The following is a 16,723-nucleotide window of genomic DNA, read 5'->3' as shown; positions in this document are numbered from 1 at the left end:
GCCCCTGCCTCATCCACATGCCCTCCCTAGGCATGCTTTTTTGTTTGTTTGTTTTTCTGCTATGTTGCAATCTCTTCAATGATTTTTCTTTTTCTCCTGGACAGATTATGAAGCCCAAATACCGATCCCTATCCTACCCATTCCTGTTGCCAAAATCTCAGCAAACTGCCAACGAGTTGAAGTATCAGGTGCCTGAGGCTGTACATGCCACAGTCCAGGTGGGTATGGATACTCTCCTGCTCACACACACCTAATAGAGAGCTTGGTTTGGATCTTTCTAGTAGGCAGTGCCAATGCCTGACAGACCCCCTCCAGAACTTGAATATAAAATTGAACTCTCACAGGATAGGTGGTCAGATCATCAGTTACAATAAAATAATGCAGCTCTTTCAATAGAGATGCATTAATTTATACCTCTGTTTTTGAGATAAGAGGACCAAGCTGTATGCATTACTCAAGTTGTGGGAGCACCGTGACTTTGTACAGATGTGTAATTTTTCTGCTTTGTTTTCTGCTCCTCTTCTTATGCTTATCTTTTGGATTTTATGTTTTGGGAAGGCCTGATGGGTTGAGGTTGCCCACTGAGTATTTATCCCAGATCTTGGAGCAGTCTGCCAGGCCTCTGATGCTTCACTCAGGTGGGTGGTGGTGAGCTAGAGCCCGGCGTTAAGTGGAGTCTCAGGGCTGTTGCTTTCTGCATTGAACTTTATCTGCATTTTATTATGCAGCCACTCAGCCCTGGGGGTCCTCTGCAGTTCTGCATAGTCAGCCCATAGTCTTGTTTGTGACAATCATCCTCACTGTCATAATTGCCAAGATACCTGTATTTAAAAGTCCAGCTAGCTGTATTGAGGGCATATATTGAATACTACTGTTACCCAGCAGAAACATGGGCGTGTTGAAGAATACAAAGTTAAAATAGTTATGCTGAAGCAGCAAAACCATAGTGTGTCTCTGTGGATGAAAGATGTGTATGAAATAAGAGCAATTAGACCAAAAGTAGGAAAAACGCATGCCTTTGCTCTTTGTAAGGAGTGTTCCGCCCAGATGACAGCAACACTTGGGAAAGCTTAGTGTAACAAGATGCATTTTTCAGCGTTTGTGGGTTGCCAGGGCATTGTCTGCTCCTCCCTGCGTGGTGTGAGGAATGGCCAGCATGGTGATCTTGTGTCATGGATCTCAGGCGTTTTATATCATCCTCCAAAACAACGCTCGCAGCTTGTTGAGAAAGTCTCGCTTCAGGCATCATTGTGCTTCCCTGTGGCTGTAAATGCCTCCCCAGCTGTGTCTGTGACACCAGCCCTTTGGGAAACTTTGCTCGCATGGAAGGGGGGGGACGGGTGTCCCCAGAGTGTGCTCTAACCGCAAGACGAGCCTCAACTTTTCAATCACAGGTTTTGTTGTAGCAAAAGGTTAAGCTCTGAAGATAACAGAACTGGAAGCAATTTGCAAAGGAGAAACTAAACTGAGCATAGCCTAGGTCCAGCTTTCCTTCAATGCACAGTCTAGATCCAGCTTTCCTTCAGTCCATACTGCAGAGCTGCTGGCTCAGGGTGTCAGCCCATGGGAGAGGATGATGAAGCTCCATCGGTGACTGCGAAATGCTGCAGACACCAATGCTGAGTGATGGGTGAGCTGTTAGAAAACTAGCTGCGTCACAACATTGTTGGGGCGTTGCAAATAAGTGATGCTTCCAGGAAATGAGGGACTGCTATAAATGGCAAAAAGAGAGCAGGTTTGTCTTGTCAATTATTCATTTGAAACTACCCTGCTCATATTTAATTTATGTCAAATTGCAGCTTTTAGAGGCTTGTCAGGGTAGCCCAGCCCTGCCTATAGCCAGATAAATAAAAGTGGATGCTATTAGTCTGGAAACATGTTGCCCTGCAGTGTACAGGGAAGGCTGCAGGGTAGGAGTGTTTGCAGTGCGAAGCACGGTGGAAGCGGTGAGGGTGGCTCCTCTGCCCACATGGGTGCACCCTGCCTGGGTGCAGATCCCTTGTCCCCAGGCTGCTTGCAGATGTGTTATCAGCTCTGGATGGTCTCCTCAAGCTCCAAGGCATGGCTTTGTGTGCTCACACTGTAATTTTGTGTGTCTCCTCCATAATGCTCATCTTGGCCTGGTTTCCATTGGCTCACCTGATACAGGTGCCCTGAACATCCCTGAATTCCCTGCTGTGGGTCAGCAAGGGGCTCGGACTCTCCTCCTGATGATGGTTTCAGATTTGGCTGCTGCAGGGGATGGGGAAAGGGGAGGAAACATGCAGCTTGGATCTGAGTCCCCCTTCTCCCAGTTGACTTCTGGAGCTCCCAGGGTGTGCCTTGGGGTGTCCCTGCGTGGCTTCTCCTTTCCTGCAGGCACAGGAATATCAGCCTTTCAACAGCGCTTTTGTCTAGAAAAACTAGAGCGTGATTATTATTCTTGATATTGAATACTTTGCGTGGCCAACAGCCAAACCCATGTTATCCCCGTTTTGGTGCTGTGTAGTAGGGACTTTACCTCGGGGCAGTAACTTCTGCTTATAAAATGCAGCATCCAGTGAATGTCCTTGGCTGTGGGGTGATTAATGAAAGTCTGGCTGCCGGTTTTCTTGTTTTGGAGCTTGTTTGCAAATCTGTCTTCAATTGTGGGCAGATCAGAGGAAGGGAAAACACAAAGGATCTGTGGGGATTGCAATGCTGCTGCAAGCCCAAGCCCCTGACCTGTCAGCAACAGATTTTGACCTCATTGTACCATCTGGTTTTGCTTTCCTTTGTCAGAGGAGAGGAGCAGGAAAGCTTTTTTGGGAGGGTGGGGATATCAGGAGCGGCACTGACAGGGGCTTTCCCCTGGGCAGGGAGGGTGAAGGAACAGTGCATGGGAACGGTGCAGAGGTACCAGCTGGGAGGGAGGAAAGGAGCCCGTCAGCTCCGTGGGTTAGTCACACATGGTCTCTCATCCTCTTTCGTTTGAACTTGTGGGCTTTGCTCACCATAGCAATGCAATTGCACATTGATTTTGTAAGAGCCGAATAGCTGTCTGCCAAAGGCAGTGCCACGTTTTTTCCATCTCTCTATTTCCATTCCAGTTTGCAGTTATCAGCCAAAGCCAGCGCTGCAAAAAGATGTGACATGGTGAGGAAATATCTAGTTCCTGATGTAAATGCAATGAAAATTTAATGCTTTGGCAATGGCTAAAGCCCTTACTACTTTGAAGTCTGCGTGAGAGCTTGCATTGTTCAGGATTTATGCTCTAGCCCACAGCAAACATCAAATTTATTACTGTTGTATCGGTTAAAGAAGTTCAAGGGATGACAAGCCCAGCACAGCACTCGGTGCTGCTATTGAGAGGCTTGAGGAGGAGGAGAGGAAGGAGCATGGAGACACCAGCTCCATTGTAGGGGCTGTGCTGAGCAGCACATGGCCTTTTCTCCATGGGAAAATAGGTCAGGTTCAAATGAGCTTTGCTTTAAGTACTCTGACAGGAAAGGCGTGATATCCAGGAGCGTGAAATAAAGCATCAGTGATGAGGGAAGGCCTATGTAGGAAGCTTCAAGGTGTGTATTTGGTTTTGAGTGCTACAGTTGTAGCTTTGTTTCCTTGGGGTGCGTGGTACATCCATGCGATGCTGCTGTCGGTGGCCAGCATTCGGTTTGGGAGGCTGCAGAGTGCTCCCACCTGTTGGCCAAGCGAGCAGCCAAATAGGAGAGTTGCAGGATCTGGTTTTTGGTGACTTGTGGGGAGTGCTCCTTCTGTCCGGGTAGAGAAATTAGCTGAAGAGTCGTGTGCTACTTGACAGCAGTGTCCCTCAGTGCCACCTCCAGAGATGCTCTGCAGACCAGAGGATTAGTTTGGCTCAGGCATGCAGCACCTGGGCCAAAGGGCCAAATCCTTATCTACTGATATGCTACTGGTAATCAATTAACCCTCAAAGGTCCTCAGCCATGCCACAGCCAGCAGCCTGCTTTGATGCTAGATGGTAACAACAATGTGACAGCAGAGTTCAGGGTACTGGGGATGTTGTGGGGACAGGGAGAGTAATGTGGAACAAAGCAGAACCTGGACACAGAGAATTGAAAGAAATCCACTGGAAGGATTTCCAGGGAAAAATGTTCTTGAGCCCCAAAAGAGATCAGAATTTGCATATACTGACACACACACTTTGCAGATCCTCAGCATTTGGATCTTTTCCTGTGTGTGACTGGCCGGGAGTGCTGGTATAATGGCTGTATGGAGCCATTTTAAGGCTATTGTTTCAAAATTTTTGTCTTGACAACGTTTAAAGACAGAGGCTAATCATGAGTAATTATTCCCCCAAGCATGTACCCTGCCAACACTTAATTAAAAACTACATTTCCATCTAGGAAAATGTCACTCGGGGCATGACACTGCTTCTTCTTGACTCAAAGCACAGGAGTGGGAGTTGCTGCAGCCTCTTCTCTAAAGTAACAAGTGATAGGACAAGAGGAAATGGCCTCAAGTTACACCAGGGAAGGTTTAGGCTGGATATTAGGAAAAAATTCTTCACTGAAAGAGTGGTCAGACATTGGAACAGGCTACCCAGGGAGGTGGTTGAGTCACCATCCCTGGAGGTGTTCAAGAAACGTGTAGATGTGGTGCTTTGGGACATGGTTCAGTGAGTTAAGTGGTGTTGGGTTGGACTTGATGATCCTTGAGGTCTTTTCCAACCTTAATGATTCTATGACTCTATGATTCTATGATCTCTGGCCATCAGGGGTGGGAAGCTGCCTGCTTCAGGGATGGCTCAGCCTGGCCAAGAGCACGAACAAAGGCTGTTTCTCATATTGGTTTGACTCTCTTGCACAAAAACTGCAGGAGGCAGGGGGAGAATGTGCCCCAGGGATCTCGTGGTATCTACTTTAAAAGTGGATTGCCAGTAAAAATTCATCAAAAAGTGTGGGCAACTGAACTGCTATGAATTTTAAAAGTCATATCATCGCAAATTGGATGGCTTGTGCAAGAATTTGGCAGAAGAAATAAATGACCTCGAGTGCTCAGGACAAAGGCATGGCCTGGGTTATCAGACTGACTGTGTAATTATGTACCGCCTGTTTGTGGGAAAAACATATTGCCCCAGCTGGAGACCAGCTTTAAACAGTGCTGGAGAGGAGATCGCTGATGGGATGTGCACCCCTAAAGCCTGGAAGTGTAGGTTGTTTTAAAAGCAATTTATCATAAGACTTTAAGCAAGAACAAGATTTCTGTGCTGCTTCTATTGCATCTAGAGCTGCTCAGGTGGGAGAGGGCAGTAACGTAGCAATGGGGCAGGGCACTTCTGTTGCTAATCAAAACATTGTTAACGCACTAATGCTATTTTTGGGCGTCCTTTCTGCACATATTACCTTATTTAGTGAAATCCTGACAGGCGAGCGGTGCAGGGAAGAGCATTGTCTTTAAATAATTCAGTTGTAATGCTGTGGTGCCCTCCTGGATGGTACAGGGCTGAAGGTGTTTATCTCTTGCTTTGCAGGTGATCCGTTCTGCTGCTGACTGGTCGGCTGGCATTAAATACCATGAGGAGTCCATCCACACCGCCTACGTCAACGTCATAGAAAACAGCAAGCACTACATATATATAGAGGTGAGTTGCGATGAGGGAAAGCAGTAGGGTTGTGATGCTCTGGGCATGGCTTGCGGCCATCAGGAGGGTAGTTCTTCTCCTTGAGGTTTGGTCTTAATTCATTATGACTTTAGGCATACATGGATATTAATACAGCATCTGCTCTGAATTTTGGGGGCTGTTTCTGTTGACTTCAGTGGTCTTCAGACCAGGCTGATAGGTATGTACACTGTCAGCCTTCTGACCACAAGGTGGGAAAAAGTAGACCTCTCCTTTATAAGCTACTTTGCAAAATTGCCGGCAACTTCCGTGGCCCGTGCAATAGTCTTCCTGTCCCCTCTGTGGCTTTGCAGTGTCCATTATGTATCCCTGAGCCTCCTGCACACAGGGCTGGGCTGGCGTCCGTACAGCCTGGAGGTGCAGGCATCTCCTGTGTCAGAGAGACTCTCAGCACTGGCTGAGGGGGGATGTCTGTCCTTTTTTTTTTTTTTTTTTTTTTTCTTCTATTTGTTATCCTCTGGTTAGGTTGCTCTTTATGTAAGCTTTCTAAGGAGTAGCTGTCTGAAACCAGGACAGGAGTGTGATTAATAAGGACTAATTCATTCCCCAAAAGAATAGAGACACACATCATTTAATAATAATTTTAAAAAAGCATCCACTTAAATGGCACCCAAACCCAGCTGTCTTTAGTTGCCCTTGGTCTGAAATAAAACATGCAAATATTTTTTTTGTTCATCGCTGGCAGTGTCTGACAGTAGCTTGGCTTGCTCTTCCTGCAGAACCAGTTTTTTATTAGCTGTGCAGATGACAAAGTTGTCTGGAACAAGATCGGCGATGCAATTGCTCGGAGAATTCTTAAAGCTCACAGGTAACTTGCTCTTAACAAGGCAATTAAAGTCTTCCAGGTGCATTTATATGGTGTGGTGTAAAATAATATCTTAATGGACACAAGCATACAATAGCTTTGCCAACGTGGAACCAATGCAGTCAAACATCTGCTTGTATTTGCAGCAGTGAGACTCTTTAGTGGTTTCTTTGCAGCCAGAAAGTGATTTTCTCGGCTTGCCCTGATACAAATGTATTTCTAACTATGGGATTTGTTTAAGAGCAAGTCCTTTATACTCCGGTTCAGTGACACCTTTGCTCCATAGCCAGCCAGTCTTGAACTGTGTGGTAAGGCAAGTTAATGGGTGAGAAGGTTGAACTGGGGTTTGTGGCTTATTTAAATTATCTATAGAGAGGATTGGCTTCAAACAGGGAAAGCAAATGCATTTTGAGGATTTGACTGCAGGGTTCAGCTATTGGTCAAACAACTTTTTATGGCAAGTGCTGGAGGGTATTTCCAACTTCCAGCCATTGCAAGGGGACCCTCATTTGTTCCTTGATGGATCAAATCCAACCACGTTTTAGACACTCCTTTTACTTGAGCACACCTAACCCCATGTTAGCATTAATACCACAGGTAGTGACTTGTCTTCGCTTTGATCCTGGACAGCCTTGCTTAAGATTGGTCTCCTCGCATCAGTCTTTAAGATATATTTTCAGACTATGACATATACATATCCTGGTCTTGCTGGGCTGATACACAGAAAATTTTCCAAACATCTTCCTTTCATCTCTCATGTGCTTTTTCACCATGCATGGAGGTGTTTCTTGCAATGATTATTTTTTCCATATTGTAATTGTCCAGAACTGTGCAGGGGCTGCTTTCCCAGAGGTGCTCTCTCTGGAGTTGCAGAAATTTCACTCTCTCTGGCACTTGAGCTTGGAAATTCCCACTTGGGTGAAGGCAACAGACACCGGGGTATGGGCAGTGTCTGCATGGCCACAGGAGCTGCCATGAGACAGCTTTTGTTGGGAGGCAGTGTGGAAAGAGGAGCACTGTTCAAACCAGGAGAGCATGGGTGTTATCTGCTGTGCCATTGGCAACGGAGCAGAGTAATAGGGTGGAGTTGCTGGTAATCTGGGAGCTGCAATGCATAGCCCAAATAATTGAAATTAGCTCAGGATGAAAGGCTTGGGGGGTGGATTTTCTCACCCAGGGTAAATGAGGAGCCAGGCCAGTGCTGTGCAGGGTGGGAAGCACAGAAAAAGCAGCATAATACAATGTGAGTCCTGTGATATGACCGTGTATCAGGGACAGGTCTGTCTGCCTGGACAGGACAGCCCACGCCGGGGCTGAGGTGCAGGCAAGCAGCTGGAAATGGTGTTGCTGGTGTTTGCATTGCAGCCTTGAGGCTGGCAGGCAGCTAGCCATGGTGTCTCTGTGTGGTGTCCCCTTGGAAAGCTGCTCTGGATTGTCATTCCTGCCTTTGGGAAGTGATTGCCATGGGCCTTTTGCATCTATTTGCCTGCTTTTAGCAGTGCTACTGAGGTAGCAGTAAGTTCTCCAGGTAATCTGTTAAGATTTTCCTGTTATATAAAGTTTATATAAAGGCTGTCATTCTGTCCAGACATGAAAAAGTCTAGCACAAAAGGGAGTCGCACAAATTCTTCAGTGACCCATTTTCAGATGTGATGCTCACTTTAGTGTTACTCTAATTTTACGTCAATAGTGTGCCAGCTCAATGTCAGTGATTCCTGACTGAATATAGGATTCAAATTCTGTACGCTCCAGAGTGCTTGGCATTGCCTAAGATGAAATTTAAATTCAGACCTAAATGATTTGTATCAAATGCTCATGTTCTTAACTGCCCTGGGAAACCCGCATAGGTGACGCACAAATGTTTAACTGTTAATTAAGTTCTTTATTTCAGCTTGTACACTTCTCACTCTTCTAGACTAAATATTTTCTACTGATGTAATTAATAATGTTATTTTCTTGGTTTCCTCTTTTTTCCATGGGTGGCCTTAACTGGTTTCATAAACACTGGCCTTAGACAAACAAGCTGCTTTTTGGGGAGTGCTTTTGTCGGTAGATCTTTTTCATGATACAAACAGGCTTGGTTTCAAAGTCTTGTGTGCAGGTCAGACCTCATTAGCTGTTTCTGAGGTCTGCTGTCAGAATAAAGCTAGTTTGTAGGGGCTAGCACAGCTATAAAGGAAGTGCTGGTTGAAATTAAAGAAACGCAGGTCCTCAGTCTCGGATGAGACCCCAGTTCTTCACGATTCCTGTGCCCTTAAATCCACAAGCACGATTTGCTGAAGGAAGGAATACTTTTAACAAAAACTCCAGACTGCCTCTGAAACAGTTTTGTCCTGATTAAACTGCGTTTGCCATCTAGTGGCAGCACCATTTAGTGGAGCATCCTCTTCCTCTGGGCGCAGGGCAGGGGATTGCCAACACCCAGGGGTGCCTGGAAAGTGCTGAGATGCATCTGGCATTTTGTCAGCAAAGAAAACCCCAAAGGTGGGCTTTAAAAAAAGCCCCAGGCAGTTCTGCAATCATAGCTTTGGTAATCCTGGATAAGATGGCGGTGAGGGTACGGTTTAGTTTTGTGTGCCCAGTGGAACTGAGTTTTTGTAGGTTGTGATGTATTGATTGAATACTCGCCTTCCTGAATGATCAGTGTTTTGCTCGTGCCTCGAGCTTTTTCCACCTTTTGTGATGTTTCTGACTTCTAAAAACCAGGATGTAGTGGGAACATCAGGTTAGATTTTGGTTTTCTGCCTGTGATAGCTCTGTAATCTTTGCTGTGCTCTGCCTGGCAGTCACAGGCACCAGTCTGCGCCAGTATTGGTGTGACTGGGCTATCAGGATGCTCAAACAACCTTTCACAGTGGCAGACACAATCTGCAAAATAATGAACCTGTCCTTGCACTTCAGTGAAAATGTGTTTCTTTTCCTTTAGCTTATTTTGTTGTCTGCTGAGAGTAAATTATTCCTTCTCACCCTGAAGGTCTGAGCATTTGCTGAAGTACTGATGACAAGTGATGAAGACCTGAAACTGGAAATGGGCTTCACATTTTGCTCCCTTAAAACTTGTGTAGTAGCCTTGGATGGAAACCAAGTCGGTCAACACAGGAAAAGGGGAAACCAGGGGGACTGGTTTTTTTGTTTGGTTGGTTTGGTTTGGTGTGGTTTTTTTTTTTGTTTGTTTGGTTTTTTTTACAGTATGAAGCTGTAACATTTGCAGGCTAATATTCCCTCAAACTATCATTCCAGGGAAAACAAGCGTTACCGAGTATATGTGGTGATCCCGCTGCTGCCTGGGTTTGAAGGAGACATTTCGACCGGCGGGGGGAATGCTCTGCAGGCCATAATGCACTTCAACTACAGGTACCGCAGGCAGCCCCACTGTGGGCACGGCTGTTGGGGATACCCCTGTCACCTCCGCCCGCTGCGGGCGCTGCCTTGGGCTCCAGCTGCCACTGGCGTGGTGTCACACCAGATGTTTTCTGCACAAGCACAGTGTTTGCAAAAGGAGAAAACTGTTTTTGTGTAGTTCTTACTTAGTATTTAGCTCATTTACTTGCTGGCCTCAAGACTGGCGTTTGGAGGTTGAGGGGATGCTGAGCCGAGTGGGGAGGTGTGATGGGTAAAGCCTGGTGCTCTCTGCAGTGAAATCCCTGCCTCTGCCCTGGCACAGTGGGTCACCTGAACCTTTACACAAACCCCCTGATTCCCAGCTCCTCAGCTGCCCCTTGCGTGCAGCATAACGCTGCCCAGTGCATTCACTTTCCTTTTAGCTCATCAAATCAGGACATACCCCAAGGTTTCTGCCCTCCCACTCGACAGTCATACTCTCCTTTAGGCCCTTGTAAATTGTGGCTTTTGCTGCGGTTCCTCCCAGCAGCATCCCCATCGCCCTGTGGGTTCATTAGCTGGGCTTTGCCTCCAAATCTGCCGTTTTGGCTGATACTTCACCTGGCTCTGACCATCAGCCCTGCAAAGGCAACAGCATCGTCCCCAGCACTGTTCCTCTGCTCCAGGGTGGATGTTTTTGGGGCACTCTCAACCCAGCAGGTCTCACAGGAAGGACTGAGACATAGCGATGCCAGGCAGCCCTGCGCTAGGAATGGGGTGTAAGGGAAGGCAAAATGACCCAAGACAAGGTGTTTTTACCAGGAAGCTGCTGTATTGCAGTCTGGCCAGGGCGCAGTCAGTCTGCAGAGACTACTGCTGCCTCTGGAGTGAAATCTCCCTTGTCTGTGCCCAGAAGGACGAGTGAGGCAGCAGACGTACCCAGAAGGAAAGCAGAATGTCTCCCAAACCAGGGCCTGCTGCCTCCACTTTCTTATGCAAGGGCAACAACAGGTCTTTAGAAATTGCCCTTGGGATGGGTTTTTTTAAATGAGATGCTGGCTGTGGCTTTTCCAGCCCAGCCCTAATCACACAGACTCCTGACCTGGCATTCTGCACAGGTTGACTTTACTTAATGTGACTTTGCATCCGGACCTGTGGCACAGATGGTAGCAGCCCTGTTTCTAACACATTTATCATCATTCCAGTGTGCTCTAAAAGGCAAAAATGCTCCCAAGCTCCTACACGGATTGGTATGAGCTCCTTTAGGAAATGAGCAGTCCTTGATACATCAACAGCCGTTTGGAAAAAATGTGTGCTCTGGAAGCAGTGCCTTTCTTCTGCTCGCATGGGGTGCTTAAGAGGCATCTGTGTTTGTCATTTACCTTGCCCAGTTCTGCTTCAGCATATGCTGTTGCCTGGAGTTGTAGTTGTGCTGACGGCTGCCTACCTTCTTTCCAGGACCATGTGCCGAGGAGAAAACTCAATCCTGGGCCAGCTGAAGGCAGAGGGTAAGAGGTTCCTCCCTTCTATGTTGTTTAGTCTTGGGATGCTGCTGTTTGATGGATACATCTATAACACGTAAACCAGATTCTTCATCTTATTAACATGGGCTTGCTGTAGCCAAGGGGTTCAGGTGTGGGCTGGGGCATCAGCAGCAGTGTGTGCGATGGGCTCATGGGGCTGGCAAGTGACCTCTGCCGTCATCCCATAGTAAGGGCTTTCAGGTCACACTAGCCTTGGCCGGCAGTCAGGCTTTGCACTTGGATTCAGCCCAGATCTGGAGGAGGGAAGGACCCCAGGGAGGAGCACGGTGTGGCTGCAGCTGCTCAAAATTGTGTGATTTGGAAAACGTCCTGTTCTGGGAGCAATGAGCCCTCTGCCTTCCCCCTGCCCCCCGTGAATCCCATCCTGGGCTTTTTGTGGCAGTTGTTGAACACGGAGTGGAAAAAACTGCCTAAGCAAGATTCTGTTTCTGAGTTGCTTCCTCGCCATGAGGATGCTGGTTTGAATTTGCTCCGCTGGGAATCAGAGCACCACGAAAACCCATGTATCGCAAATACGAGGGGCATACATAATGCCTCATTTGTTCTAGATCTTTGTGTCAATCTAAACTGCAGACAAGTACGTTAGGACGTATTTTCTATACTGTGCATGGACGAAACACCTGCTTCCAGCCTCCTTTCTGCAGGATCTGCAGAAAAACAGTCACATAGTCCAGTTATTTTAAGATGTTCCTATCAGTTGTGAGCGCTTGCATACTGCACAAGGGAGATTTGGGTTATTTTTCACCGAAGTGCAAATATCTGAGCAGGTAGCAGATCAGAGCAGTGCAGAGAGCGCACAGGCAGCATTTAAAATCTATTTTTACAGTAACTTCTTTCCGTTGCTGGTTTTTTCTTTTTTTTAAAAAAAAGTAAAAATTGAACTGTTATTCCTATGGGTCTTTATATCAAGAGAGCCTCTTCTCTTTCTTCTCTCTTCCACCTCCCTCATCCCACTGTATTTGTTCTCTTTTACTTTTCAGTGGGAGATAAATGGATAAACTACATATCATTCTGTGGACTTCGAACATATGCAGAGTTGGAAGGAAAACTAGTCACAGAGCTCATCTATGTTCACAGCAAACTACTTATTGCTGATGACAACACAGTCATAATTGGTGAGCAGGGGGCTTGCGGGAGGGGTTTGGGCCACTTGATTATACCTGGATTAGTCCCTTCACTTCTCTGCCCTGTACTGAGTGCAGGCTGCAGTGCCTTGTGCTTTTCTATGTTGTGATTTCTTCCTTGTAAAATATTTTGCTGTTTTTTTTAAAAAAAAAACCAAACAAACCCTCATAAATTCATCAGGAGGGTAGGTAGGAGGGAGGAGAGGATTTGGAGAGTTGTCATTTAATTTGTTTTTCTAAAATGGTTTTAAATCTTTGTGTAACAGAATCCCAGTGCAGGGAATATTGTCCATCTGTCTTGTATCAAACTGTGCTCCAGCAGGAAGACTTGTGAGACTTGTCATCTGTTCCTTAAAGAACAGAATGTGCCGTAAAATTTGGAAGGTTTGGACAACATGTGTCATTTATCAGCTCCATTTCTGAAGAATGGGGAAGTATGTTATAACAAGTAATAGATATCATTTAATCCATTTCTTTTACTATATTTATTATGAGACCATGAAGCAAGGACATCAGGCTCAGAGTTACACATTGCAGCAGAAAAGCAGAATTTTAGCCTGCTTCTTTAAAGAAACCCTTTTTGATCTGTTAAACCGGCAATGAGAACTTTGCCGAAGAATAAGTTAATACCAGATTTTGCAAAACTCAAAATACTGCCCTCCTCCAAAGCAGCAGTTCAGCTGTAGTCTCAGATGACCTGTGGTCAGGTTTGTTCCTCTGTTACTCTCTTGGGGATCAGATCCTGTGTCCAGTACACAGAGCAACCCAGAGGTGGTTTTATTATTACAGCAGGAGCAGTGATGTTGCAACTGTGGTGGTCTGGGGGCCCGAGACAGCTCTTTATTTCTATTTTCCATGCATATAAGCCTGTGGAGTGATTTTTATCCAGCTTGTGCATCCATGCTGGCTGGTGAGGTGATGGGGAGCTGATGTTGTCCCTTTTCCACCTAACAAAGAGACAGTGCCTGGAAATAAAGTGCTAATGGGGCCCCTGTGCAGGAGGATGAGGTGAAAGGATGGAAGGGGCTTGCCTCGGTTTTCTTCGGGAGGTGTTAGCTCCCTGTGAGTTCATTGAGTCACTGGGAAGGCTCAATGGCTAGCCAGTGCCTGGGTGTCTCTTATGGAGCTGGGGGCTGTGTCTGGAGCTTTTTTTGTTGTTGTTTGGTCATTTCTGTGGGTTAATGACCTGCTGACTCCTATCGCTGGCTGCATCTTGCTGTTCCCCTGCAGCAAACAAGTGCTGTGGTGTCCCCTGCCCCTTGCCTCCTGGCATCTACGTGGGACAGAGAAAACTGGGGGATAAAGCCCCAGCTGGTCTCCAGCAGTGCTGTGGGTGTCAGACCCTGCCTGGCATGTGCAGGCTGGGAGCTCCCATGGAGGTGCAGCGTCCAAACCTTTACGTGCATTTTGGAGGGGGACCACCTCCCCGAAAGGCAGGGCCAGAGCCATGCAGTAGAAGTACAACAGGGGCAATGTCTGCTGCTGTCCAGCAGCTTTGCTGGGGACCATAGTGGTTATTTTCCGGGGTGCAAGTGCAGAGCTGTGCACAAGACACTCGGGGATCCCACTGCCAGGGAACACATACCCCCTGCACCCCTCTGGAAAGTACCCCTCTCCTTTCTGGGGTCTGGGTTTTACACAGCATGCAGTAGTGCTGCAGCAAACACAGGGCAAGGAATAGAGAAGAAACATCTCCCGTGGTCGGAAGGTCCCGCAGAGCCCCAGGGGCTGTTTCTGCCTTGCTGCGTTAGCAGGGACAGTGCCTGAGCTCTTGTGTCTGCGGACGCAGAAGTGTGGGCTTGGCAGAGCAGGAGGGTCTGGGTGTTGGTTACCCACAGCAAGGAGATAATGTCCTGAAAATCCCCCTCCTGAAAAACTCCTATCCTCCAAATGCAAATGAAAAACTTCACTCCTTTACACTACTAAAGATAAGAGCAGATTTACCCGTGGAGCCCATCCTTCGTCAGGCAACTTGGTATCCAAACCAAATGCAGGAAAGACATTTGAAAGCTCTGGCATCCTTCAGCAAAAGCATCTGTGAAGTTACAGAGGGAGTTAACTTTTTAAAATGCTGGCCTTGGCTTAGCTGTGCTTTAAACTTCTTCCAAGCCTGGAGCTTTTGAAGCATGCAAATATTAAGGCTTTTTGTCCTTCCTGTAATCGTGGCTCTCAGGATCTGTGTTTCTGTAAGGAAGGTCCCCTCAGGTTGAGGTTTTATGTAGCAAAGTCATAGCTGGTCCCCCGTGGAGATGAGGGATGGGGAGGGCCTGGGGAGTGGTGGGTGATGATGAAGAGGATGCAGGACCATCTCATGCATCACTGGTGCTTGGTTTTCCCCCTTGCCAGGCTCTGCCAACATCAATGACCGCAGCATGCTGGGGAAGCGGGACAGTGAGATGGCCATCATTGTGCAGGACACTGAGACCGTCCCCTCTGTGATGGATGGGGAGGACTACAGTGCTGGGAAGTTCGCCCAGTCCCTCCGGCTGCGGTGCTTCAGGTGGGATGTGTGGGGCTGGCTGTGCATGGGCAGCGAGCAGGGATGCAGGCAGGGCTTGCTCAGGCTTTTGTCTGCCCGCAGCCTTTCAAACCGACGGGGCTGCTGCTGTCTGCTCAGGTTTAGCACTGCTGGCCGGGATTTAGTCCAGAGTTTTGCAGCTGTTTCACTGGCGTTAGCCTTTCTCTCACTGCTTCTGTCCTCAGCAGCTTGACTTACAAACAGTTTTGCTCCAGGATTTTGCTAGCAGAACTTATAAACAAGACAGTGATATTTTGCTTTCAGATCCTCTTTTCACGCCCTCTCAATTTTGGGTGGCGATGTCTCTTTCTAATGGGAGTTTCTTCACCCAGAGCCACCATCTGGCCCACAACACGGCTGTTTCTTCATTAAGACCTTTTTCTTTTTCCTCTTTTTTTTTTTCCCCACCCTGTTTCCCATCTGGACAGTTATTGCCCAGAAACAAAGGAGAAACCCAGGAGCATTAGGGCTGACAGACTGTTGCAGGGGATGGGAGCAGAGGGGTGCTGGGAGCACACAGGGTTGGCAAGTCTCAAGTAAAGTTCTCCTCTCCCAGCGTTTCTCAAGAGGGGAGCACCCGGTGCTTCAGCCTCCCTGAGCATCAATCCCTTGTTCTTCTCAGGGTCAACCTTGGTGGCTCCGATCTCAATCCGGAACACCAGGATCCCGTCTGTGACAAATTCTTCAAGGAGGTGTGGATTTCTACAGCAGCTCGCAATGCCACCATCTTTGATAAGGTGAGGAACGTGGCGCCTTTCCCTTCCCTCCTTCCCACACGGCGGCAGCAGGTGCCAACAGGAGAAGCAGCGCTGGGAGGACACGGGCAGCAGGTCTGGCTCCTGGAGTGGGTCAGAGATGCTTTGAAGGAATGAGGAGTGTTGGTTGCAAGAGCTGTGAACAAGAGATTGGAGTCTGTGCATCCTCAAAGAGTGACAGCAGCCTGAGAAGGCAGTAGTTCTGATGTCTCCTTTTATTTATGTCAGCTCCATTGAGTCATCATGGTGTACTTAGTACTTCTAGTTGTCCACAGCATACCTGGAGTAGAAGCAAATTCTACTTCTGGTTTCTAATGAGCTTTTGCAGGAAAAGCCCTGGAGCTTCCCCTCTGCCTGCTCCAGCTTTATCACAGACAGGCACGTACCTCTTCCCTCCCTGATCTCCAGGCTTTTCATTAAGTCACTCCCATCCTGGGGAATTTGTGTTCAGTGTTTTGGTCTTTCTTGGGAGCTGTGTGTTGCCGTATTTCCCTGCACTGACATGCCACTTCTTTCTGTTTTGATCAGGTTTTTCGATGCCTTCCCAATGACCAGGTGAATAATTTAACCCAACTGCGTGATTTTATCAACAAGCCCAAACTAGCGAATGATGATCCTGCGAAAGCAGCAGAAGAATTAAAAAAGATTCGTGGGTTTTTAGTACAATTCCCCTTTCGTTTTCTGGAGGAAGAATACTTGCTTCCTTCTGTTGGAACAAAGGAGTCCATGGTACCCATGGAAGTTTGGACTTAAGAAGATGCAGACTGCTTTACGTTTTAAAGTCTGGTTCTCTAGAGACTAGTTGATGAACGATATGGGATTTCGGAAAGCTTTTTATTGCTAAGGGAGGTGAAAAAGATCTCCACCAAACTAATGTGCCTTTCTTAAGGATTTTGGTGGAGGAACTTGAAGCAAATTGACACTAGCCAAGGAGAGGAGCAGAAAGACCTGGAAATTATGCTGAATGAGAAGTTTAACCTCTGAAGGAGTTAGTTCTTAAGACACATTCTGAGCACCTGAAGCATGCAGGCCACTT

General features: G+C 47.2%; 1 protein-coding gene across 2 annotated transcripts in view; it reads left to right on the top strand.

Moving 5' to 3' along the window:
- The window catches only part of PLD1 (phospholipase D1, phosphatidylcholine-specific), a 42,691-nt gene extending 26,251 nt beyond the window's left edge, over positions 1–16,440 (top strand). For both annotated transcript variants that reach the window (XM_010076787.1, XM_010076786.1), the window contains 9 exons: positions 105–218; positions 5,471–5,581; positions 6,340–6,428; positions 9,666–9,779; positions 11,205–11,254; positions 12,271–12,405; positions 14,761–14,914; positions 15,555–15,669; positions 16,216–16,440. In XM_010076787.1, coding sequence (XP_010075089.1) covers positions 105–218; positions 5,471–5,581; positions 6,340–6,428; positions 9,666–9,779; positions 11,205–11,254; positions 12,271–12,405; positions 14,761–14,914; positions 15,555–15,669; positions 16,216–16,440 — 1,107 coding nt within the window. The remainder of the gene's footprint in view (positions 1–104; positions 219–5,470; positions 5,582–6,339; positions 6,429–9,665; positions 9,780–11,204; positions 11,255–12,270; positions 12,406–14,760; positions 14,915–15,554; positions 15,670–16,215) is intronic.
- The last annotated feature ends 283 nt before the right edge of the window (positions 16,441–16,723 follow it).

Source organism: Pterocles gutturalis, unplaced genomic scaffold (assembly GCF_000699245.1).
Source record: "Pterocles gutturalis isolate BGI_N339 unplaced genomic scaffold, ASM69924v1 scaffold3848, whole genome shotgun sequence".
NCBI classification, from domain to species: Eukaryota; Metazoa; Chordata; class Aves; order Pterocliformes; family Pteroclidae; genus Pterocles; species Pterocles gutturalis.
The sequence above is the reverse complement of the archived record's forward strand: the minus strand, read 5'-3'. Positions and strand labels throughout refer to the sequence as shown.